This window comes from Anolis carolinensis, chromosome 4 (genome assembly GCF_035594765.1).
Source record: "Anolis carolinensis isolate JA03-04 chromosome 4, rAnoCar3.1.pri, whole genome shotgun sequence".
Lineage (NCBI taxonomy): Eukaryota > Metazoa > Chordata > Lepidosauria > Squamata > Dactyloidae > Anolis > Anolis carolinensis.
Genome location: NC_085844.1, coordinates 166004064 through 166030608, shown reverse-complemented (window position 1 = coordinate 166030608; position 26545 = coordinate 166004064). Strand labels below are relative to the sequence as shown.

The window sequence follows — 26545 nt, the reverse complement described above, 5'->3', positions numbered from 1 at the left end:
GGATTCCCTCCCAGGTCAACCTCTGGTTGACCCAGGAGAGCATGTAGCTCCCCCAGGGAAAGCGTGGGATTTTGGGGTGGGCTGGGGGCTAAATCTCAGGAGGAGCTGGGATTTAATATCTCAGTTTCTCCCGGGATTTAGTCATTTGTAAAAGGGCCTTAATTGCCTTGCCAACTTCTACCTCTGTTGAAACATCTTTCTGGATGCTTCTTCATAATTCTTCAATGGATAGTATTATTACAAATCCCCAATAATTCAAAACTCAATGTTTCATCAATGAGTTCAGTAAGAAACAGTGAATGTTTTACAATCCAAGCCAAAGTCTCTACCCTCATAAATAGGCTGAGACCAATCTGGGACACCCCATTATCTTATCATTCTACAAACATATCTTTCCTTGAGCTTTAAAGAAGGCTCTATTTCTGTCGTTATCTTGGTTCACACAATTTCACCTAGCGGAAAGATTGCAATGAATTGTAGTTTTTAAGATCATTTGGTATGGAATGCCTAGCAATTTGCAGCTGTTTATGCTTAGGAACTTTCTTTTAATAGTTTGGGGCTTCTTGAAGGCTTGTGGAGTGGCCCCTTCCATACATTTCCCAACTGCTCATGTGGAATCGTGAGTTTGGGAAAGGTGAAGGCTTTGCAATGGAAAAAGAACATATGAATACAAGAATTTAAAGATTAGTCAGCCTAACATTTTGTTTAGTCAGTGGCCAATCAATTAGATATAGGAAGTCACCATAAAGAAACAGGAATATAATTGAACCAAGGTAGGAAGAGAGGCTGACCAAGGGCAAGATGGATGGACGGTATCCTTGAAGTGAATGGCTTGACCTTGAAGGAACTGGGGGCGGTGATGGCCGACAGGGAGCTCTGGCGTGGACTGGTCCATGAGGTCACAAAGAGTTGGAGACAACTAAACGACTGAGCAGCAGCAGCAGCATGTATTTAATGAGATATCTTGTAGATGGGACCCAAGGTAGGGAGAATGATAGCAGTTGCAGGATGGAAGGAAAACATTTGGAAGTGGCTAGGTTTTTATTATTATTTAAATAAGTATCAGGGAACATTTGCATTATTTTCCTTACAGGAATTCTACATGCGCACACACACTACAGAAAGTGGTCATTTGAATTCAGTATATGAGCAATTTTGCCTTCTCCAATCTTTTCTTCATAGGAAGCAGTTGACATAGCTGCCAGCCACTGCTTTCACTTCCAAATCCCAACTGCTGTGTTTCTTAAATAATCATTACACCTTTCTTCAGTGACATCAGCACTCTTCCCACTAAACAGATGGTGCTTCAAAGCTACACTCAGATGTTTAATTACTGAGCCCTCCACCTTTACAATAGCTCTGTTTATGTTCCTGTTTATTGTTCTTCTTACCCTATTAAATCTGGTAAGGTTTAGAATCCTTTACAATACATCCTTTTACCTAAGCTGGCAAACAAATGTTAATGAGCTGAACATCCCACAAGAATATGTGATCAGTGTTAAGCCAGCTACTATGCAAATGTCTTTTTCACTGTCATGGTTTACAAACATTGGTCAAAATGGGACACTGTTCCATCCTCCTTTGATGGCACAAGGGTAACAGCTTATCCAACATCATCATTTGGGAGCTAAACCAATGCACACCTAATGTATACATCCTAAAACTAAACTATGAGGGTATCCACTCTGCAACATTATAGTAGTTTGGAATCATTTTAACTGCTGTGGCTCTTTCCTATGGAATTCAAGAATTTTTAGTTTGGTGAAGAGTCTTCCTCAGAACTACAGTAGTAGAGCCTTCTAGTTGTTCACTGCTTTGAGTCTTGTTTTGAGAGAAAAGCAGGATACAAATAAATAAATAATTCTAGTAAAGAATTCAGAGGGCCCCTTGGCAAATTACAGATCTATGGCAACTGAAGTAGTATTACAGTGTACAAAACTGGGTTATATAGATTGTATCTATTCTACAGATCTGGGTCTAAAAAAACTTATTTATTGGAGCAGTTGACTGTCAATATGGAAAAGATTCATTTTCTAATCCAAGGTCTTTATTCCATGTTTATCTTAGGGGTGCACAAAAGGCTAGGTTGGAGAACTTCTGTTGTTGCTTAACCACAGTTACCATCATCCCTGAAATCAATCTTGCTGCCTGAGATTAATTCGAATGATAGTCCAAAATCACTGAAGCGTTCTCCACTGCTGACATCAGATTATCAAGGATCTATCCAGTACAGTATCCTATTTCTAACTGACCAGGGAAGCCACATAATGAAGGCAAGAGCTAAAAAAAAGCTGTTCAAATGTGGGGCATAGAGTTGCTTCAGCCACCTTGATGCATGACTAGGCCTATAGCTTTGCATGATGATACTCCAGGATACTGCAAAAAGGTTCTGGCTAAAGGAAGGAAGGAAGGAAGGAAGGAAGGAAGGAAGGAAGGAAGGAAGGAAGGAAGTTGGTTGAAAGTTAAAACAAGTAACTTCTGTTCTGTTGACCACAATTCATTGTTCAGTGCCAGTGTTTCCTCTTAAACAGTGACAGATTCTATTTTTTTTAAGCAAAAGGGAACTGCATTGAAGTCCTAAATGGCTATAGAGGTTGCCAGTTGATGCTTAAAAGCCAGCTTTTAGAAGCTGCCTTTTGACATTTCAAAGATGATTGTTAGATGTTGCTATGCTCACTATTTTGACTAGCTTTCTTTTTATGCGGAGTGACTTTATAAACTTCATTCCAATGACTCGACTTGAGTGTGGTGAGAAATTTCATAATATGGAGCCTTATTAAATGCCACAACATTAATTGTGGTTATTTTTGTGGACAATAACTTCAGCAATACAAAGTACATGTGTCTCTTTCATCTTTTACCATTGGTTTCTTTGCATAATTGTCAACAGAATACTGTAACTACTGATACCATGGAAAATGCCATTAATCACGGCGTTTTTAAATCAGTGAGATGGAGCATAAAAGGTTGTTGGCTTCTGAGTCTTCTCTGGCCAGTATAGTCAATGATCTGGGATTCTGGGATGTGAAGTCATCTAACACCTGGAGCTTCCTGGCTGAAAACTACTGGTCTACTCCAAGCTTTCTTGCTGAGCTTTAATTGTTTTTAAATTATTTGTCTTTATTAGTTTTAATACTGGCAATCTAATCAACATTCAGAAGGAAAAGGGGCGAACAGAAACAATGAGAGGAAAAGAAAGATAAGTATATTTAATAATGCATGATATGTATGGATAACTAAGATTACATTTAAACTAAGCTAGAACTCAAACACATTACTAAAACATTTTTGGTGTCTTTAGTCATAAATGAACATTCTGAAAAATTACTTGACAAATAATAAGTGATATTTATCAAACAAAGGAGCGAAAAGATATGAACAGCACACACCTTTAAATATGAGATACAGAAACATAAACAGATGAACATATCTATAGAAGAAACCTTTAGATTATGGAGTCAGAAATTTTCACTCACTCAAATCACTGAGCAACTTTAGCATCGCTGCCTAGTTTCAAACTAAACCAAATGAAAAAGAAAACCATCCATTATAATGTCCTCTATAAATGTTGATATGTCACTGAAGTAATGCAATGTATTTCAAAATAAATGTGGAGTCAAAATCATGTAATTTGGAAGACTTGTTTATTTTAAGGGACCCAAAACAAGCCAAATATCATATTTTTATCTGAAAACTATATACTCACTTGTAATTACAGAAATATCTGAGATAACTATAATTTTAAAAAATGATAACATTTACCTATCTTCTAGAATGCTTGTTTAGAGTATGTGGTGACTGTTTCTGTTGAGCAATTTACTCATTTCCTTTTCAAAAGACACTTTTGAATAGCAACAGACATGAACACAGAAAAATAATTTTTGTTAGATTTATTTTTAAATGATTCAAGTTAAACGAGCTTATCGTAACCTCTGAAAACAAGGTGAAGTTGGCAACAAGACAAGAGGAAAATTTGTATATTCCTAGGATTTTTGGTATTCAACCACAGAAAGATCTAGCTTTTAAATATGAATTGTCACTCTTCCATAGATTATGAGCAAAATAATATTGTGAGGAATGTAATGAAGATGATTCAATTCCAAATTTTAAGCAGAAGATTTGTTTTAAGTCAATGGATTTTCCTTTTTGATCTTCAAGTCACATCACTTGGGCTGGTGTCACCTAGTGTATTAAATCATAGTTCACACAACCAAGCAAGTGCCATGGGGCAAAAAAATCATTTCTGTTGAAATGCTTCATGGGATGAAAGGCACCCCCGAAACATCCATCCAGCCCACACCCTCTTTCTCTCTTCCACCACTCATGAAATTCTTAAAAGCCTCAGGAAGCAGTGAGAGCCTGTGGACAGCAGCAGTGTCTTCTCTGACACCGTACAGCAGGAAGAAGAGGAAAGCAGGGCAGGGTGATGAATACACATTGCAATGGTGATGGAGTCTTGGGGAGAAAAGAGAGAAGGGAGGACTACATTCACCTCGCTTCCACTTCCTTGGTGAGCAAGCTGTCTTCTGCATGTGCCACAATATTACCTGCTCTGATGGAGTTACAACTGGAGTTTGAAACCCTGTCCACCAGGAATTGCCAGAATGAGGCAGGGGCTTGGCAGGAAGAGAGAAAGCCCTGGATTACCAAGCTGATCCATGACTGGGGCTCATGTACATACTTGGGGGTTTATTTGCTTCTGCCCCTCCCCACTGGGACTGAAAGTGTGCTTAGCACAAGTCCAGTATACACATTTCTGGAATAGGTGCATTTGGATGTTCTCTCACATCCAAAATGATAGGAGAGTAATTCTGGTGTTACTCTCTCTTTTTATGTCATCCAGTGTGGTCCAGACTTATTGTAGTGATGCCACTGCAACCTCCCAACAGTAAAAATATAAACATTTTGATATTAATGGCCATTCCCCAAGATCTGCTGCAGCACTGGCCCAATTTTATTTCATTTTTTTTTAATTCTCTGGCTTAGTCATATAGTTAACCCAATTCCACAGGTACAGGTAAACAAAAAGACATAGCAGTAGCCCTTTCACATTACACAATAGTAGCACTATGATCCTACTTGAATAACTATGGGTGCATCCTATGCAAACCTTCTTATCCATCTACTTTTTAATTTTAAGGATGCATAGAAAAGGCTCATATTATTGAGGGGACCACTGTCCTCCAGAACTTGATTCGTTGCTTGATTCTCACTGATTCAATGACAAACAGCAGATGTCACTACTGAGTAGTTGTGAATCTTACACTTCAAGCAGGCAAAATGATTCTTGGACTTCAATGTAGAATATGATTTTGCATTATTGGAAGAGTGTGAAAATAATCTAAATCATGCAGTGACAAAAAAAATGGTTAGGTGCGTTAAAGTGACAAATTTTCCTCTCCACTTTCAAGTTGAGAGATCACATCTAATCTTCATAACCTGTTGCACATGTTGTTTCTCTAAAGATCCATTAATTTAACCTTAAATATGATTGCAGACAAAATATGTGGTGACATATTTTGTCTGCAATCATATTTAAGGTTAAATTAATGGATCTTTAGAGAAACAACATGTGCAACAGGTTATGAAGATTAGATGTGATCTCTCAACTTGAAAGTGGAGAGGAAAATTTGTCACTTTAACGCACCTAACCATTTTTTTTGTCACTGCATGATTTAGATTATTTTCACACTCTTCCAATAATGCAAAATCATATTCTACATTGAAGTCCAAGAATCATTTTGCCTGCTTGAAGTGTAAGATTCACATCATGACTAGGTGGGCTCTGACATGGAGCCCAACACCAAAAGTCCCCTTTCCCTATCTTCTGCCTCAATCTGGAATGGGCAATGGGAATCGGTCCCTGGGACCTTCAAACACCAATTGCCAAACATGTCAGAAGGAAAGGAGAGGAAAAAGGGAGGGGAACAGACGGGAGGGATTGACGAATGGTAATGATAGCTGTGAAATCCAATTATATTTCATGATTAACCATGTTAATCATAAACACTGTTTAGGGCCTATCTATTTAAAAAGTGAATTGACATTCCTGGAGAATTAATTCATCCTTCACTGCTTTGGCCAAGAAAAGAGTGGTTTGAAGTCTGGTGGACTACAATTGCAGCTTAGATGAATTCCATGCAGGTCCAGTGCTGTACTTTACTTTCCTTTGAGCATGTGGTGACTGTTTCTGTTTAGCTTCAGTCTTCTTTTGGTCCAAAGACAAAATGACAGAACAAGAAGGGTCAATTTGGTTATTTGTTCACTTGGTCTCCTTCCAGAGCTTAACCAGCAAATGAGTTGGCAACAATGCAATTACAGTAAGGAGGAGGAAGGCATTGAATGTGTTTTACTACCTCTGTATCCAACCTTAGAGCAAGCTCTGGGTACAGAAGGTGATGTTGCAAGATGGTCCAAAGATATCTCACCCTTCCCCTATAACTTTTCAAAAGCATCAGTAGCCTCCATCTGTCCTTTTTTTACACGTATAAATCAAAGCATGGTAGGGTGACCCTTTGTAACCAGGCCATGTCTATCCTGTGCAAAGTAAATGTATACTCTATACCGCAATTATTGTTATTATTATTATTATTATTATTATTATTATTATTATTAATAATAATAATAATAATAATAATAATAATAATAATAATAAAGCTATTCATAAATGCAAGAGCCTGTATTATCAGATATAAAACTAAACAGAGCTTTCCTTACCCTTGGCCAAACCAGCTAAAGAATCAGAAATATAAATGGAGCAAAAATGAACAACCAAAATAATCCATCTAAATTGCAGCAGTTGAATTCTAACTTCTCTCTGAAAACTGGCTTTCATGTGTTGTATTAAGCATGACAAAAGAAGTATTTAAAATATTTGTTTTTACTCACCTTGTAGATTTGCAGAAGGATTCATTAATATTAAAACTGTCCATAAGGACAACTGCATTTAATGTATAGATCTAGAAAATGGGGGTCAATGAACTCAGGATGACCTATTTTAGATCTAGTTCTTTATATAATAGATTTTTTTGTTTAGAACTTATGCATTTATTCCAGAAATCATGATATGGTTATGGCTTTGTATCCAAATAATAATTCTGTTGGAATAATAATTCTGGAATAATTTCACTGTTACACATTATCCTATGAACTAGCCCAAACATCAACTATTGCTGAATAGAACATTTACATTTTTCATAGTATCTTTATTTTCAGTATTTTCCTGGATATTTTGGGATATTCTTTCTGAAACGTGTATTTGCAATAAAGACATTTCCAGCCATGTCCTAGAGCTGATGAAATAAATCGCTTCCCCACAGCACAACTGCTTTTGTCATTCTTCTAAAAGCTATAGTTCCATTCGTTTTATACAGTGCTTAAACTATAAAGTATTGAGGGGGAAGGGAATAATGTCAATTTAGACATAAAATTGTTCCAAGATTCACACCCTCCTGTTGTTACACCACTATTCCAATGCCACCTATCTTCCACTGAAACAATTTAGCCCTACAGTGTATTGTGAAGAGGGGAGGGGAGAACGGGGGAACTGGACGGATACCAATCAACTTGGAAATGACTATAGAAATGTTAGGCAATTTTGCCTTGAAGCCAACGAGACTGCTTTAATATCAATGTATAACGGCAGTCTTTTAAACCTTTAGGACATCAAGGCCATAAATCTATATCCCAAGGGCCTTAAACCATTAGAAGTGTTTATCCACCACCTTTCCTTCCCCATTAAAAAGCACTAAAACATTGTAAGATGTAATAATTTCTACCCAGACATAAGAATAAAATGACAACCTTACAATATGCAAAGCAATTTTTCCATGAAAGAAACTCAGTTTCTTCTGCTTCTCTTGGGAGGAATTGCTAGACAGCTCTTAACTTTAATATCCATTGACACAGTAATTCTATGTGATACAGGTTGGATTTTCCTTATTCAAAATGTTTGGCATCAGATTTTTTTTTTTGGGTTTCCTGTTTATTCCCCATTTTTGAAATACTTGACATTTGACATGGGAAAGGGGAGGGGGGAGGGAGCAGGTGGTCTCCCCAGTGGCACCACTGTTGTGAGACTAAGCGAGATCTGGTGTGAATGCTGCTCCATATCATGGGGGAAATCTCATGAGACTGCTAATCTTGCCAGACTGTGTGTGAGTCTGTACTACTATATATGGTTCATTTCCAGGGTATGATGGGCAAAAACAGCATAGATTAGTTCGGCCATTGTGCAGTCATTTTTTAACTAGCCCCTTTTTATCAAAGTGGCAACAGCAGTAAAAATATTCAATTTCTGTAGTCTTTTAGATTTCGAATTCTAGAAAAAGGAGATCCAATCTATACTATGAAATGATACTGACGTGCTCATAAAATGTTCACTCTGGAATATTCAATAGCTTAGTCTTCCCACTCTCCATTTCTCCAAGAATAAATGTGGAATTAATCATATTTCTATGGAGTTTACAAAATGTATACGTCTACAGTAGAATGAAAGGAAAGACTTCATCTTCACACTTGTCTTTCCATGAATTTTAGACAAAGATAGAACAGCAGTCTCTGTTATAAAGAATGGAGAGGAACACAAGATATGTAAGAAAATATATGATGAATGCTCAAAGTATTTTTATTGAGAAGAATCTGTAAGATACCAAAAAAATGGAGTGTGTGTATTTATGAGGGTTCGTTTCCAAAAGGAGAATACTGTTAAAAAGAAAGGAATAATGCTCTCTGTCTTTGAAAGTTTTAAGGTTGCCAATCATACTCTGTGACACTTCATTATAGAAACTGTGACTAGTTTAATACCTATTAATGTTTTAAAATACCATATTTCATTGTGTGATAGTCACATGTTTTACCTTTTTTGGGAGGGAAGGGACTATTATGCAGTGATTTTTTGCAGCGATAAGGCTTCTCTTGGCTGGCAGGTAAAGGAAGCCTCCTAGCTCTTGTGCCTTCACCCACATGGGTGTCTGTCCCTCAGAGCTACAGGGCTTCCCCAGGGGCGTTTCCCTCATAGCCCCGAGGGGCAGGCGTGTAGGCAAAGATTGTGAATAATGTACGAGGAATCACAAAATACCAAAAGCGAGACCCCCAAAAGGAGAGTGTGCTTATTAAATGATGGTGCCTATTATGTGATGGAATATGAGGTATATTAAATAGGTTACAGTGATAGGAAATAGCTATATAAGAATTATAGGTACTAATCCAATTTAGTTCTTAATAAGAAAATCATTCAGAGATATTCAGCATATACAAAAATACTTCAGGAAATGACCCAATTAGAATTTTGGCCTCCAAACTCCCAGCTTGGTCATTTTATTTCAGTTTTTTCTCCCCCACCCCTTCATAATATTCATGGATACATACCTTCTAATCAATTTCAGGTTATAAACAATTAAAAATTGAATAATATATGACCATTTGCTTAATCTAGTTATTAGCCATAAGCACAGTAGTAATGGAAGTTACATAACTGTTGACTAACCAGATTCCTATCAGTTCAATGGATGGACTGTATTCGTGACTAACAACTGAATTTAGGCCATTATGTTCAGTTTCTGTATTTATACATTTATTTCATCATGCTCAGAAAAAAGTAAATACAGCCCTCTATACTGAATATTAGGGGTGTGCAATTCAGTTAAGCTTTGTTCTGTTTTTGGTATCCAGATTTCGGTGGACCCCCAGATCAGTTTTTTGGGAGCATCCTGAATTAGGTCGGGGGGGGGGGGGGGGGAATTAGTTTTTTGTTCTGGCAACCGAAAGATCTGGCCCATTGACAGCAATGGGGAACTTATGAGGTTTCCCTTTCCGTCATTTTTAGGCCACCAGTCTTAAGAAATCCCCCTTTCTGGGATCCTTTCTCCTTATAATCTTTAATAAGACTTGGATTAAAAGAATCAGGCTTAAGAGCCCACCCTTTCTTGGATCATTTGCCCTCCAGACCCTTTCAATGAAGCTGAGTTATTTCAATGGGAGCCACATCACTTGAAGGAGAATTAGCCATTCTACATTACCTCCTAATTTTACAGCAGCTTTAGAAACAGTAAGATACCTCTGCCTTACATTTGAAGCTTGTCTCATGTGATGGGCACCATCGATGGCAGTTTCTTAAGTGTGTAGAAAGTAAAGTGCTTATTTATTGCTATTTGAGTCAAAAAGCAAGCCAAGCCATGCAGAGCTGCGAGTGGCACTGAGAATTTAGATCACTGATCGGACTCTCTCTGAAGCCTGCTCGCAACAGAAAAATGGAAGTCCAGCTTGGCTAAAAGACATGTTGTGGCTTTCTTCTGTTCTGATTGGCTCAACAGGCGAGGCTCACAGGGAAACTGCACTCCATGTGTAGCTGAAAGAAACCAAAAGTAGTCATTTTTGACAACCACATGGACTGTTGTGGCTGGAAAGAAATGGCGGCAGAACCTGTGCTGAAATGGCTGGCTGAACCACCTGAACCCCATTTTTCAAAATTGATCCATGCACAACCATAGTGAATATGGTACAGAATCCTGAATAAAAATACAATTCTGAACTTTGGACATAACTTACCACATTTCAGTTCTTATTAATACAAACCCAAATAACTAATTTAAATGTTATCTGCATCACTTTATATGCATTGATCATGTATAATAGGAAGAGGGTGTTATTTCCAATATAACAAGCTGGATTCAGTGGAAATAACTTGTTACCTTTCAAATCTTTTGTCTTTAAATTACAAAAAAAGCCTTTTGTTCTTAACTAAATGCACTGCAGGCATTGCTTTATTACCTTTTAAAAATATGTTCATTATCTTGTAGAATTGAAAAAAGAAAGAAAGAAAGAGCTCGTTTCCACAAATTAGCAACCAAGCACTTTTTTTCAAAGGGAATTCTCATTTGAAATCTCTGTGCTAAGTATGATAATACATTTTCTCTTGTGGTAAGAAATGAAAAATAATTTCAAGAATAATGTTTCCAAAGAATATCAGCTTAGAAATTGATTTTTAAAGTTTTATTTTGACTCTAAACAATGAAATTCTTCACAGTTCAGGAAGTCTTTCAGAGCAATTTGTATAGAGATACACATGGGTCAAGATCCTGCACTGGGAGATGCAACTATGATGACAAAGCTATAGCTCTGTACATCTCCTGATGCTACCATTCAAAATGTCCACTTTTTGAGAGAGCAGCCTCCCCACTGGGTCTTGTTGCATCTTGCTACTAGGAGAGGGTTGGATGTATCATCACTCATCATCCTGTTCTCCAGCACATCACAAATACCTCTGTTCACAAATACCTCTGTATCACCTGATGTGGGATTTAGACCATAGGGAGAATTAGACTTGCTATTTAATTATAGGATTAACTAAAGTGAGGTGAGTCCAATTTTTGTGCCTTTATCATGAGTAAGGCAGAATATCCTACAATGATCTTACTATGATTACCATTGGTAATTTATCTGTCTGATATATTCTTTATTTCTTTTTAAAACATTTGTCTGAGTTGTATGCCAGTTTCAAGAAAGAAAGCACATTGGAATCAAAGGAGTGATTCCTTTAATATTTTCATGCCTATTTATTTCATAGGATTTATAGCCCACCTTTCTCTCAAAACTCACATCGCAAGAAGGCTCACAGTAATGTTAAATACATATTTAGTACAATAAAGCACAAGACATAACCAAGTATTAAAAAGATGTGTTGTTGAAGGCTTTCACGGCCGGAATCACAGGGTTGTTGTGTGCTTTCCGGGTTGAATGGCCATGTTCCAGAAGTATTCTCTCCTAACGTTTCACCCACATTTATGGCAGGCATCCTCAGAGGTTGTGAGGTATATGGGTATATGCTATATATGCTGCCTGATAAAGTAGGATAGAGAGGGCTCTTAGTTAAGTAGCTGATCTAGGATCTCAGACAATATGAAATACAATATGAAATAATGGTTTTTTATCAGTAGAAGACAGAAATAGAAATACATTAAAAAGCATGATCTAAAACAAGACAGAGCAGTTGAATATTTATGAATACTAACCCAAAACACTCACCCACTGATTGCATGATGCAAGTATGCTTTATCTTACTCATATCAACAAATGGAGATGTGAACACATACCAACATTTAGATCTTAAAGAAGCTCTCCCAGGTGCTGAATCTATATGCAGGCTAGGATTTAGTACCATGGACAGTTCTTCTAAAATTGAAACTAAAACCTAAAGATTTACTGTCCTAATAACATGAAAGCCACCTGATGTCACTTTTTGAGGTGAACAATAGATAATTATTTTATATTACTATTTCTAAACATTTAACTGCTTCGACTTTATAGCAATTTGTTTGAGATTCATGTTGATTAAAGTACATATTCTTCTTCAACTGATTTTTTAAATCACAATTCATATTGTATTTTACTATTTCCCTTATTTTCCTTGTTTTCTTGGGGGACTCCAGATTGCAGAGATGTAAATGATAATAGAAGCATACCTGTCTACATTGACAGAGTTTCTTTTATCATACCTTTATGTAGTGGATGGGAGGAGGGCAAGTATTTGATTGTGATTGTGCTGTCGCGCCTGGGGCTGTACTCTTAGTGAAAGAGGCATGGACATGACATCTTTCCCCAGGGGATTGCTTCTTGCCCTCCTTTAGGGAAACTGGAACTCCCAAGGACCAAAACACAGTAGATAACTCAAAAACTGGGTTTATTGTTCACAAAGGGGGTAAAAGAAAATATACATTACAGTCTTTGATTGTTTAAGTCCGTGGAGCCTTCTAGATCCCTCTTTCTCTGGCTGTGAATGCCGGAGCAAACTCAGCCTCAGTCCAATGACCTATATCTGAAGACAAGAATCTTCCTCTGTTGCCAAAGGACTGATGTGAAGGCGCTTGAACCTCAGAATTGGTGCTGAGAGGTAACTTTTGAAGGGCTTTTAGTGCCAAGTCTCTCTCTCACGTCCATCCGATAGAGAGCTTGCAGGTGGAATGAAAAGAGGAAACACTGTCCTACTCGGGGAAGAGGTGGAGCCAAACAGTTTTGATGAGTGAGCAATATAACAGGTACAAACAACATTGATTGACAGATATAAATAACCAATCCAACTACATTTACAGGGTAAGGGCAAAATCAGGCATGATACAACAATTCAAATCTTGCAACTTATAGTTCAACATATAGATGGCGCCACTAGGGCCGTCACAGTGATTATAGTGAAAAATGTATTGAAGACAAAGAACAGCAAATTCATTGATTCAGTCAATATTGGAACATTTTGAGGCATGTATAAATGAATCAGTACTGTTTCTGCTTTTTTTGTTGTTTTTTTTAAACCTGCTCTTCAGGAGGAAAAAATGAACTGATAACATGTTTACAGAATTTCAGCTGCTGGTATGGAGGGGAAACAACTTATTACGGAAGCCATGTACAGACTGACACATTGCTATCTATACAGTAATAATAATCTTGGTATCTAAATGGAGGTAGTATGGGAAGGTATTTGGAATCTTGGGTACATCTGTTTTAGAGCCTTCAAAAATCTTGGGAACAAAGAAATACATTACCATCACTCAGCTATATCTACTGCATGACTCAGACCATGAAATGATTCCAATAACTGAGGTACACTTACATTCAAAACAATGGGTGGGAGCAGAAGAAAGTGATATCTGGAAAGATTAAGTGTAGATGCCAAGTCTTAAACAAATGGCTTAAAACATACCAGAACAAAGAAGACACTGCTTAATCACACAGCTTAATCAGATAGCTTTTCACAGGCATTCCTATTAGGGAGAGCTAATGGGGACAGTCAGTTTAGAACCAATTCTTGATTATCACGTGATGTATCTGTGCACAGTACTCAGGATGGCAACTTCTAATAGTGGCCTGATTGGCTCTTCATCGATAATCCCTTAAAATTGCATGATGCTTAGCCCAGCCACCTTTCCAAAACCGATCAAAACATAATGTTTCAGTGTCAATCAACCTCAAGACAATAGGTCACAGAGCTTTCTCATGAAAAGAAGTAAAAAAACAATCTCCAGCCACAAACCTTTTCTAGCAGGAGAAATTATAGTTTGCTGTTTCCTCGACTTGTTTATGTAGAGCAGGCATGGACTACTTGCTTTCCTTCACAGACATTATTGTAGTGCTGTTCCATGATACCTGATCATTGTGTATTCTGGCTACTACTGCTGGGAAACTTTGCAATTTGTCTGTATCAGAATTACATTATCTTGATTTAAAACTTGGAGAATGTATGGATGTTTGGAGCTGGGATTGTTCCCACAATTTGAGGGGGGGGGGGGAGGGGAAGAGAGCATTTGGGTGTCAATCACATATGGAAGACAACATTTTGTAGAAACTGAAAAAAACAGTTAGGAAAACACTATATTCTTTTGGCTATTTTATAAAAAGGAAATAAGAAAGTAAATATCAAAAACCAAAGATTAAGAATTGGTTCTGCCTTTTTAAAATGGAGAGCAAATGCAAGATTTCTTTCAGAAGTTCTGTTTTTGTAAGTTGACATTCACGAATCTCCATTATTTATCTTGTGATGTGCCCACTGCCCTTCTGCAGGTTCATCACATGAGCCACCTTTTCATTTGGAGAATATGTAGTCTGAAATGAATATTGTGCTGCATTTAGGGGAAGATGTTTCAAGCACACAATATTTATAAGTGAAGAGCCAAAAACCCAAAACAAAAAAACCACCTCCACACAGAAATGGGTTGCTTCTAGCGAAACAGCCAACAACCAATTTACTACAGATAATACCACAAAGGGAATATAAAAGGAAAGACATTTCACCACTACGCCAACACTGTATATATCTACTATGTGATCTTTGGGACAGAGAAAAGCAGAAAAGTGCTTTCATAAAAGAAATCCACTAAAGCAGAATACCATTTGCCCAAAGAGCAGCACAAACAGTGAATGCACAATGAGAGGAAAGACACAGTTCAGCAATACTCAGAAGTAATACTGTTGAACAGTGAATGGACGGATATTGGTATGAAACATACCAACATATGTTTACTGGAAAGAAAAAGAAAAATGAGAGTACCCAAGCATACTTTGGGGGTGTATGTGGATACTGACCTGGGCTTGAGACAGGACTAGTAGTAGTTGACTCAATAATTTCTACAAAAAGGGAAAAGGGGGAGGGGGAGAGAACATTTGGATATTAATCACATATGGAAGACAAAACAAAACAAAATATGTCTACAGATATGGTCATGCAACAAATACTGATGATGCTAATTTGGGAGGTGAAAATTCTGTAAATATCATGCAGTAAAGCAGGAATGGTGTTTATGAGTGGCACATATAATCATCTCAGCTTCTCAATTCATGCATCACTAAGATGCAGGAGTCAGAAAACAACACTCTGATTGACAAATTTCAACCAAGCTTTGCCTTTGCTGACCTACCCTTGAAGGTCTCAAAGACAGTTGTCTGGTGGATTACTAAAATCAGCACACAAAACAAAATTTAATATCCATGTTTTACTGTGAATACATAAGTAATACCTACTCACACAAATAGTGTATTTATGAAAGCTGCATCTACCCATATAAAACACATGCAAAATGTCTCTCAATTTTTGCTGTGGAAAGTATTTCTGATAGGCAACCATGGAGACAACTTGGATTAATCAAAGGAATATTTAAATAAATGACATCAAGCATCATCAGCTCAATCCATAAAATAATGTTACAAACAATTTTAGAACTTCACCTAAGGAGGCACAATTACTTTTAATGACGTTTAGTAATAATAATAATAATAATATTTCTTCCTCGCCTCTCCTCACGGCTCGAGGCTGGTTACAACACTGCTAAAACACATAATCAAAACACATAATCATTTAAAAATACTCCAATAATAATGATAATCAAACACAACATATCAAAATATATAGTTACAAATAAAGGACACACCAGTCATACTTTTAAAAAACTTAAATTTATATATTCTCAAACACATTTGATTGGATAAGGTCGTACTGATTTAGTGAATTTTACTTTCAAGTAACTATCCATAAAATTGTCATGTACTTCCATTCTCTCTCCCTCACCCCTGTCTCTCTCACTTTTTCCTGAATGATGTAGCATACTCGGATCAACATCAAGTCAATATACAACTCAAAGAAAGAAACTTAAATGACCATGCCTTTGAAATGCGGCTGGAATTGAAATGATGAAAAGCATGTCAAAATCGTGCATCATTATACTTTGAGCACTTAATTTTTTTGTAAAATACATTTTGAGGTCTCAAAAAGCCACCATCAAATTCTCCTATAAATTAGTACAGTTTTAGAAATGGAAAATGATTTTGGATTGGCACTTCTTTGATAATTATGCTACTTGAAGACCTTGACCTGCAATGCAGTAACTTCACAATTCCTTTGAGAAGCTAAAATGCATGCCCTTTGAAAGGCTATTATTTCATATCATATGCTGTCAATCATATCTAAGGGCTCGAGCTATGGTATTAATTCTCCCTCCATTTTGCCCAGACAGCTCACAGTTGCTCTCATGCTGACTTTAAACACCATAGCATTTCTTCAGATCGGAATTCAAGAATCACTCTGTTATAGGGTGCAAGCAGTTAAGAGGTATTTAATTTTGTCTCACACTTAACACACATTAGGCTTTTCTTGGGTTGTTAACCTATCTCTTACTGCCAGTTAATAATGTATATTGTACATTCTGATGGGAGGAAACAATTCTGTATCCCTGGAAAGAACATCTCTACAAACCAAGGCTTAAAATAACAGGAGTTCCCTTGGATAAGAAACAATGAAACTTTGTGTAGACAAAAATCTGTTTCATGCACAAAAGCATTGTGTATAAAACTGTCTTCAGGCTATGCACATAAAACTTGAGACTTATCACCATGTTATCTCATCATGTATACGCAAATATCCCAAAACATGATAAAACATGAAATATGGATCACTTCTGATCTGAAGTGTTTTGAATAAGGGATATTCAACCTGTACAAAACTCAAGTAAAGCAAAGCCGATCCTAAAACTCAAAGACTGACTAGGGTTGTCAGACCTTAGTAATCCTGGCCCCAAGTAATCAGTTTCCATGGGTCGTCTCCAGGTGGAATTGTAGGTGTGAATTCTCCAGTTTTGTGGGGCTCATTTCCAGACAAGAAAGCTCCTTGGAAATCTCTAGTTCAGCTAGTAACTGAGCAGCTTTCTACATTTGCAAGTGTCCATTGATTTGTGGTCGCAACTTGAAAAGTCTCTACCGTGTGTCTATGTACAGTAGAGTCTCACTTATCTAAGCTAAACAGGCCGGCAGAAGCTTGGATAAGTGAATATCTTGGATAATAAGGAGGGATTAAGGAAAAGCCTATTAAACATCAAATTAGGTTATGATTTTACAAATTAAGCACCAAAATATGTTATACAACAAATTTGACAGAAGTAGTAGTTCAATGCGCAGTAATGCTATGTAGTAATTACTGTATTTACGGATTTAGAACCAAAATATCATAATATATTGAAAACATTGACTACAAAAATGGCTTGGATAATCCAGAAACTTGGATAAGCGAGACTTGGATAAGTGAGACTCTACTGTATTTAGCTTCTACCTTTTTCCCATTTGTTGTGGCACCAAAAGTCACCCTCTGCTCTGTTCTGGTTAGTTGCCAGTAGGCTTGATTAAAATGTTCCTTTCCTCATCTCTCTAAGTAGAAGTTTGTTTCGAAATGATCTGAGAACAGGCTTAGCTATGACTTCTACTATTCAAACAGGGAAATACTTTCCCCCTCTCTGAATGACAAGCTGAAGGTGACTGTGGTCATTACTTAATGCATACAGTGTAGTAATATAACCAGGGGCAGTTCCTAGGACTCCGGATTTAGCCTAGAAGATTTATTTATGGTGCTCCAAAGCCCCCTACAGGGGTTTTGATCACAAATATCTGATTTGACCCAATCAGGTTGTCAAGACCTGCTCATAACAGAGCAAAAATAATTTTGTGCAAAATGCATTGCCTGACGTACCAGGCGATGGGCGATGCGGTGTGGGGTACCCTCCGTCCCATCACGGCGCTGGCAGGGAGCTTCTCCTTCCCAGAAGCCCCTGCATGGTGGGAAATTTTCCCACTGCCTGGACCCCAGCCACCCAATTGGCCAGGCCTGCAGCTCGGTGTTGTTCTTGGTTCCCCCACCATGGGGGGGGGATGTTTTGATTTGTTAATTCATTATAGTTAAAACTGTTACCACTTGGAAGTGATCATGCCGCTTTCATGATAGAGATGTTGTTGCCTCCATCTGAATACTCTGTGGGAATCTTTTTGAACAATACATTTAAATGTGTTTCGATCTAACGTCTATGTCTTTTAATATATGTGTTTTAATGGTTTATGTTTTATTTATGTATTTTAACTATGCTGTACACTCAGAGGTGGTTCAACCGTAAGGCAATTTACATGCCTGCTTAAGGCGCCATCGCCTATGGGGCGCCATTGAGGCATCTCCACTCAGGCATTGGCCGTGGAGGCAGGAAAGCCACACCTGGGCGGAGGTGCCTCTGCCCAGGCATGGCCTTCCTGCCTCCGTGGCCTGGCCTGGCCTGGTTCGAGGCAGGAAGGCCTCTTACCTGCCACCGGGGCCTCTGGCGCCCTGCCCACTGCACATGCGCCAAGTGTCCGCACAGCGCATGCACAGTGGGCGATGAGTGCACTCCGCCCATCTCAGTCCTCCTAGGCTCAGCGAGATGGGCAGGGTGCCCTCTCTGCTCACAATGCATGCGCCGTGCGCCTGCTTGGTGCAAGTGCAGTTGGTAGAGAGGGTGCCCTGCCCATCTAAGTCTTCCTAGGCTTGGAGCCTGCAGTCTTCCTGTCACCAGTGTGGCCTTTCTGGGGCACCACCACCGCAAGTGGGGTTTTTATTTTTTATTTTTCAGTGATTGTGGGGGGGGGATTTGTGGGGGGGGGGGTGTCAGACCCCTGGCAGCTGGGCACCAAGAACCATACACGGAGGCCAATCTCTATCTAATATCTTTATTAAGGAAATATATAAAAGCAATAAAATCAAGTGAAGAATATAGTTCAGAAGCAGACCTTTCAAATGAGGTCAAATATAGCCCAAAAATGTATTGTCCATTAAATGATATTAGAGTTCAAAGTTCTTTATCCAATACCGAAACACACACTATTGCCAAGCAATAGTGTGGGGAAATGTCAGAGTCTTAGACGTCCAAGGAAGCTTGACAACAAGGCTGGAAATAGACTTGGTTCTTTGACAAGGTCCGTGACTAGAAACAAGGCAAACAGTGAATCTTGGAACAAGGTCCGTGGATAACAGCAAAGCAAGGCAGTACTTGAATTCTTGATCTGGGAAGCAAGGAACTGGGGTTACGAAGTCCACACACGATCTCACTCCTGAAGCAGCTCTGTTGACTCCGCAAAGAATCTCCCGCGTCAAACACCTATATTGGGTCTCGTTTTCCCGCCAACAATCTCTTTCCCTAGAGAACGAGAAGCGAAACCCAACTCTGTCCAGATGCAAGCCTCCTTAGAATTTCCCAAGGGAAGCAGGCCTAATCAGCCTGTTGTTTGGCAGCAATCCGTAAACTCCTGCGATTTGCTTCTCTGACTCCTCTGTCTCTAGAGTAAGATTCCCTCCTGGGAAATGGAGGCGAGGAATGCCCAAGGTCTGTTTTACTGAATTCTTGAGGACAAACATCAACATCCGGCAGGTGAAAGGACTCCGGTTCTTGTTGAACTGGCGAAAACCCCATGTTTTCATCTTCATCTGCCACGATAGCACTAGGAACAGGACTACAAGGCCCATGAGGCATCACAGGGGGGCATGCCAAAATTCTGTTTGCTTAAATTTGAAAATTACCTTGGGCCAGTTCTGTGTACAGTGTCCTCAAGCCTTGAGGAGAGAAAGGTAAGAAATAAAAGAATAACCCTTCCTCTTCCAATCAGCTTTCCACATTTGCAGGTTCAACTTTTGTGGATTTGATTATTCATGGATTTGATTAATGTGTCCTCTCTTTAGGTCCTTTAGGTTATGTTTCTACTGAAGAGTTGCCTTTGAGGACCTAGAGATTCCTAAGGAAGTGTTCCCCCAGGTTAAATAAAGTGACGATTTTATCTGCATTTTTCCTATGTTCAGCAACATCCTGCATCCCTAATCGCCATGAAAGCAGAGAGCCTACTGTTTCTTCTACAGGGTCTTATGTTTCCACAGTGTAGTGATACACTGGAGGAATGAAAGAAAATTACATCTTCAGAGAACAAAAGACCAATATAAAATAGAATGAAGATGAAACTCAAGAAATCAAATGTTTTATAAGAAATAAGTTTGTTACCAACCACCACATATAAAATTACCTGAGAAACAAAAAAATTACCTGCCATGAGTAACCCAAATAATCAGTATGATATAGAACTGTGACCAAGAGTTTTTTGGAAGCACTGTATGTTACTTACTGCTCTATTTTTATTTAATTTGATTCAGGTTCTCTCAAAGTCATCCCATCTTTCCACTAATCTAAAGTTTCCTAGGAAGTGTGGTTATCTTTATTTCAAAAGCATCATTCAAAAATGATGACATGATCTCATGTGTTTACCTGTAAGTACAATATTTGAAAATAAGTATCTGAGAATATACATAAGTGACTCACAGCTCACAGAGTTTCAAGAATTCTTATGCTCGGTATTGAATTTCTATTCCTGATATGAAATGTTTGGCAGTTTCTCTGAAATTTGTCATGGTTTCAGTACATCTGCCTGTTTTAACTTTTTTGCACCAAAGCATCTTACGTCTTGCAAAGGGAACATGCATGCATGAGAACAAGTATTTGAGGAATACTTAAATCATCATTACCATGCCATTGTATGCAAAACTGGCAAACACCAAAAATACGAGCTCATTGATGATGAATTAACTGGCATGCAGGGCCGGTTTGACCTATGAGGCCCGTTAAGCCGTGGCCTCGGGCGCATGATGCTAGGGGGCGCTGTAGATGCCGCGACAGCACCCCATACCGACGCTGCTGCCGCCACCGCACCAAACGGCAAAGCGCGGAAGTTGCTGGATGCAGGCGCAGATCAGCTGGGCGATCTGCGCCTGCGTCCAGCAACTTAGGCTGGCTAGACCAGGGCGCGCTGGGCGGGAGGCGGGGCACCGTCAGGGCAGTGTCCCGCCTCCCGCCCAGCATGCCCTGATCCCACCTCCCATGCAGCGTGGGAGGCGGGGCCAGGGCACGCTGGGTGGGAGGCGGGGCACCGCCCTGACGGTGCCCTGCCTCCTGCCCAGTGCGCCCTGGTCTAGCTGGTCTTGTGGCCTGGCAGGCCTTGCCCGCCAGGAAAAGCTGGAAAAGGCCAGACAGGCGAGGGTGTGTAGCGCGGGAAGCGGGGCCAACCCTGGCCCCGCCTCCCGCGCTACTCGCCCTGACCCTGCCTCCCACGCAGCGTGGGAGGCGGGGCCAGGGCATGCTGGGCAGGAGGCGGGGCCAACCCTGGCCCCGCCTCCCACCCAGCGTGTCCTGCCCCTGCCTCCCACGCTGTGTGGGAGGCAGGGCCAGGGGACGCTGGGCGGGAGGCGGGGCCAGGGCGCGGGAGGCGGGGCCCGCCGGCGCCATGGGAGGCACATGGCCACGCCTCCCGCGGCACCGGCCAGGGGGGTGCTTTTCCCCACCCCCGCTTACTATTATAAATTTTCTCCGGCCGGCCCTGCTGGCATGTTTCATATATTGGACCTTTTTATATTTACTATTGGTTCAGATTAAACAATAGGGGTTCTTAAAGCTACTTTAATTATATTCAGCCAAATTGTTTTTAGCAGTTTTTTATAAAAAAAATATTGAATTTACATATTCTAAAAATCTCCACTACATGTGTTATTTACCTACTCCACAGTAAGTCCAAAGTAAATATTAAAAACACACAAATGTTTTACAATTTTTAAACTTTTTTTTAGAAAGGTTAAGTCCTACTCACTTTTAGAGATATTATAATATAAACCATTGCAACATGAAAACAAATAAATGTGTCTGTAACTCATAAGTGATTAAAATGTTTCTCAGGACCCTTTTACACAGTCACTAAAGCCCGTAATGGGTAATGGGTTTACCTGCGGCATCCAAACAACGCCTCAGGTAAACCTGGATTAATCTGGGGAAAACTGGGATATCCCGGTCTGGATCTTAGCAGGTGAGTACCCCTGGGTGAATTGACTCCCGGGACTGCTTCTGCAGTCCTTGGGGGGGGGGTCAATCTCCACAAGGATCCTGGTTCTTCAGGCTCCTGGAGCCTGAAGGAGCAGGATGACCCCCACCCTCCCCTACAAACCCCCCTATTTTCCCCATAAAATTTATGTGAGGGGCCTGTCGGCAGTGCAGACCCTTCCAGAGAGCTCTTCTGACACACAATAATGATGTGCCAGGAGGTTGGGGGGGGGGGGAGAGGAGGCCCCTCATATAAGTTTTTGAGGGGAAAAGTGGGGGTGGGGGTGGAGGGTGGCTGGATGTCTTTCTGGGTCAATGAAAGAATGACCCAGGAGGGCATCTAGCCACCCCCACAAGGAAATCTTGGGGGTGTGGGAGGGTGTGGGGACTAAATCCTAGGAAGAACTGGGTTAAAATAACCCAGTTTTTCCTGGGATTCCCTTTAGTATAGAAGGGCCTTCAGTCAACTAATCATTACCTTTTAATAGAGGTAATGATTGAAACTTGCAAGTTTGATATCAAATAATGAGGAAGTAATAGTTTTATTTGCCTGTCACACAATGCCGATTATAAATCATTTTGACAATACAATATATCATGTACTAAAGGACGATAAAAATGGAAGAACAAAACTAGAAGTTAATGGATAAAATATCTCTGATATCATCTAGCTGAGAAGCCTTTGAAATGTATACTTGACTTTAAGGTACCTTCTCTGCCTATCCTTTCTGATTTGGACAGAAAAAGAAGTCTCTCTAGACCCCTTCTGGAGAAGATTGTTAAATGTGAAAACCCCACACAATCTCCTTAACACCAGCTTAATGAAACTCCAATAAAAACCATATGATATTTCTAGCTTTCCATTAATTTTTGAAATGATTCATACCATGCAGATATTTCAAATTGATTGCTCCTGTGATGTCATTGGATATAACACCTTCTCAATTTTTTTTACTATATTCAAATAATATTGCTGTGATTTATACATAGTTTCCAGAAAAAAGGTATAATATATTACACACATATTCATCTCATTTCCTGATGAATGTGTAACTTTTGGAAACATACTCAAATGTGAGTGTAGTTTTATCAAAGGGTTCAAGGAATAGCTATGCTAGAGAAAATTCAAGTGATGAAATACTTGATTGATATCAGGGTTACCCATGAAAAACCAAGAATACAAAGAACAATTTGATAGCCAACTATGGAATAACGAGTCCACATGGAGAATGTTGGGTTAGATAAAGTTCTCTTTTTTACCTATTTCCTATTTAAGTTGATTTGAACTGAAAGGAGTGAAGAGGGGGGAGCAACCAGATGTAGGTTCAGCTGAGGTCACAACCTAAACTACATCTTCAGCCTTCTCTTGGGCAAAACACCCAAGGGTAATCCAATAGTTGAGTTTCCCCTGAGACAGCCACTTACTGGAAGGTAAAATCTGGAGTAACCCCAACCAAATCTCCAGGTCAGGTGAAAAGGAGACTCCTTCCCCAACCTTTGGGTTTCAGGACCTATAGTCATTCCAGTGCCTTGCCCTTCACCAAGAGGGTGCCAAAACATATATTAAACTTTAAAATTCTCCCACTACTACAAAGTCCTCAGATACAGTAGGAGGCAAAACACGTGTGCACATTTCCCAGGTAAAAAGGATATCTACCCATTCCTGAAGTGATAAGTAAACACACTTTGCACTGAAAGCTGGAGGGTGGACCATGCTGTGTCAATCCAAAGTGTACTTGAGGTAGTAGGTAAGCCTTAACTAGCTTGAGACACTGCCACCATCACATACCAGGTTCTGTTGTCCTACATAACATGCAAAGTTTCCCAGTCTCTAACCATGGAGGTCTTCAAAAGGTTACCTTCTAACACCCTGCTGGTCTGGGTATGTATACTCACAGTTCCTTCCAATCACCTAAGGTAGTTTTCTTACAGTGTCATAATACAATGTGCCACATGTCAACTACAGGAAAGGGTTGCCACAAAATGGAAGCATACATAGATTAACACATGGCAGATGAAAGATGATATTGCAAGGGTCAAATGTGATTATTCTAGATCACTACTTCTATGAATATGGTGAAACTGATACAATCTCCTTTTAAAAATACATTTCTTACAGAAGGCAGTTCATAATTACTACAGCATTTTATCTGTCATGTGTCAATGCTTATTTTCATAGAAGGTATAATTAATTTTCAACTATCTTGATATAGGCATTCACAGTCTTTTCAACACATTTCCCTCATGCATCCTCTTAGTTTAGTATATCATAGTACAGTGGAATAATAATAATAATAATAATAATAATAATAATAATAATAATATAAAACTTTATTTATATCCCGGGTTTCACTTTGACATACAAGCAGTGTTTTCAGTTATGCGCTAGTGCCAGAGGGAGCGCTGGCGCCAGAGTACAGGGCTTATGTATTTCAGTAGGCTTACTCAGTCAATTTTTAACAATGAATTTTAAACTCATGTCCTGTGGTTACTGTATTTTAATATTTTTACTGTGTATTTTACTATATGTATATAAAAATACATTTAAATATATGTATTTTACATAATGTTTAATGCTGATGCATTTCAACTGTTTTGTGCCCTGCCTCAAGGAGAGGCAGCTAAGAAATACAAATTCTTCTTATTTTTATATTATATTCTGAACCCATTTTATTCTGTTTACATGGGACAATTTTCCTTCCCCCTACATTAATGGTTTAAATCTGGCTTCCCATTGTATGACATCCACTAGTGTTAGTTTTTCCATACCCTCCCCTGTAACCTTCAGAGGTGCCAACAGCATTTTGGAGCAGGGTCTAAGTGTGTACAATCATTCCTTCCCTGTTCCACAGATGGAAGCCGTTCCAACAGTGGAAAGACTGTTACATTCTTTGGACTTTGTTGTTATTGATTTATCTGTTTATCTTAAATCTTGTCTTCAAGTGATGTAAACTAAATAAAAAGTCTGTGAATGAAGGAACTTTTCTCATGAGTCCAAAAGAGTTTGGATTTTCTCTAACCACATGCTTCATCATGCTACATGATAAACAGCTTTTGCTCTGAGAAAAATTTCAAAAGCAGTTTGAACTATTGTTCTAAAGTCAAACATTCCACTTGTACTTCATGGACTATCAGTTTCTAGGCTAGATTCCAGTTTCCAGGCATAAAACTCATCTGATTATCCAGGGTATGCTGGGTTCCTAAATTCACATCAGGCTACATTGTTTGCAATTAATATAAACCATTCATGTTACTGGAGGGACTGACATTTATGAATTCATGCTTCTTCAGAAAGAATGGACAAACTCTGAAGCAAATATTCTTTGAATAGCAGTAAGATTCATTTCTAAAAATCATCTTCAAAGAAAACTTTTTGAAACTCAAATTGTTTTTGAGAGATCTAGGACAGCAAAAATTCCTACTGCTGAAATATCTATTTTTATGCAGGGTACATGAAAGCACATTATACTTATCATTGTACTTATTTATCATCAGCATTAGTCATCAATGTCCTTCCATGATAATGTTCATTTCAGGGCAATGATATAGTAATCCTTTGTTCAGAATTGAAACAATGAAGAGTTTCAGTTACTACCAAGTTGTATTCCTGAACCATCCCAATGTTATACAGCCTAAGGCTGAATCCACACTGTAGAATATATCTGTTGGATACTACATTAACTGACAGGGCTCAATGTTTTGGAATTCTGGGATTTGCACTTTTGTGAGATATTTATCTTCCTCTGTCAGAGAGCTTTTGTGCTGCAAGAAATTACAAATTCCAAGATATCATAGGTTAGAGCAATGGAAGTTACAGTGGTGTCAACCTGCTATAATTTTGCAGTGTGTATGGTTTCTACATCATTTTTTGAAAGCAACTCTATAGGGGAATGTAGGAATTGCAAACCAGAATATTTGGAGAGCATTGGACTGGCACAGACTGCTCTAAATTGTATTTCTCTCATTGTACTTTTAAAAGGGCAGAACAGTACAAGGAAAGGAAAATTTAAATGAAGTAGTAGTTGTAGAAGAAGAGCGCGAAGCCATAGCTTCCTGACTATTTGAACACCCATTTTTCAACAGATTGCTCCCATTAAATTCCAGATGCATATTTGGAATTCACCTCTGTCAAAATGAGCAGCCTCACCAGAGAAAAATCTCCAGCTCTTGAAAGTTCCAGGTATGTGCTTTGCATTTGTGCAACTGTGAGAAAGAACTACAGCTTCTCTTTGCAGAAAAATCAAGAAAAAGTATTACTTTTGATCCAGGCTGTAATAAAAGGGTAGCCTTGCAGGAGACACAGATTGGCATTCAATTAGTGACATGCACATGCATAGGTCATTTGGGTGAATGATAGCCATAGCACA

The 26545-nt window shown here is 39.0% G+C and overlaps 1 protein-coding gene across 5 annotated transcripts in view; it reads right to left on the bottom strand.

Annotated features, from left to right (window-relative positions):
• Positions 1-26545, bottom strand: part of negr1 (neuronal growth regulator 1) — a 695685-nt gene that overhangs the window by 75218 nt on the left and 593922 nt on the right. For 2 of the 5 annotated variants that reach the window (XM_062978156.1, XM_062978155.1), the window contains exon 7: positions 15073-15114. The exons of 2 other annotated variants lie outside the window; for them this stretch is intronic. In XM_062978156.1, coding sequence (XP_062834226.1) covers positions 15073-15114 — 42 coding nt within the window. Of the gene's footprint in view, positions 1-12660; positions 14593-15072; positions 15115-26545 lie in introns of those variants that run through there. One more of the 5 variants, XM_062978158.1, reaches the window with a different exon arrangement.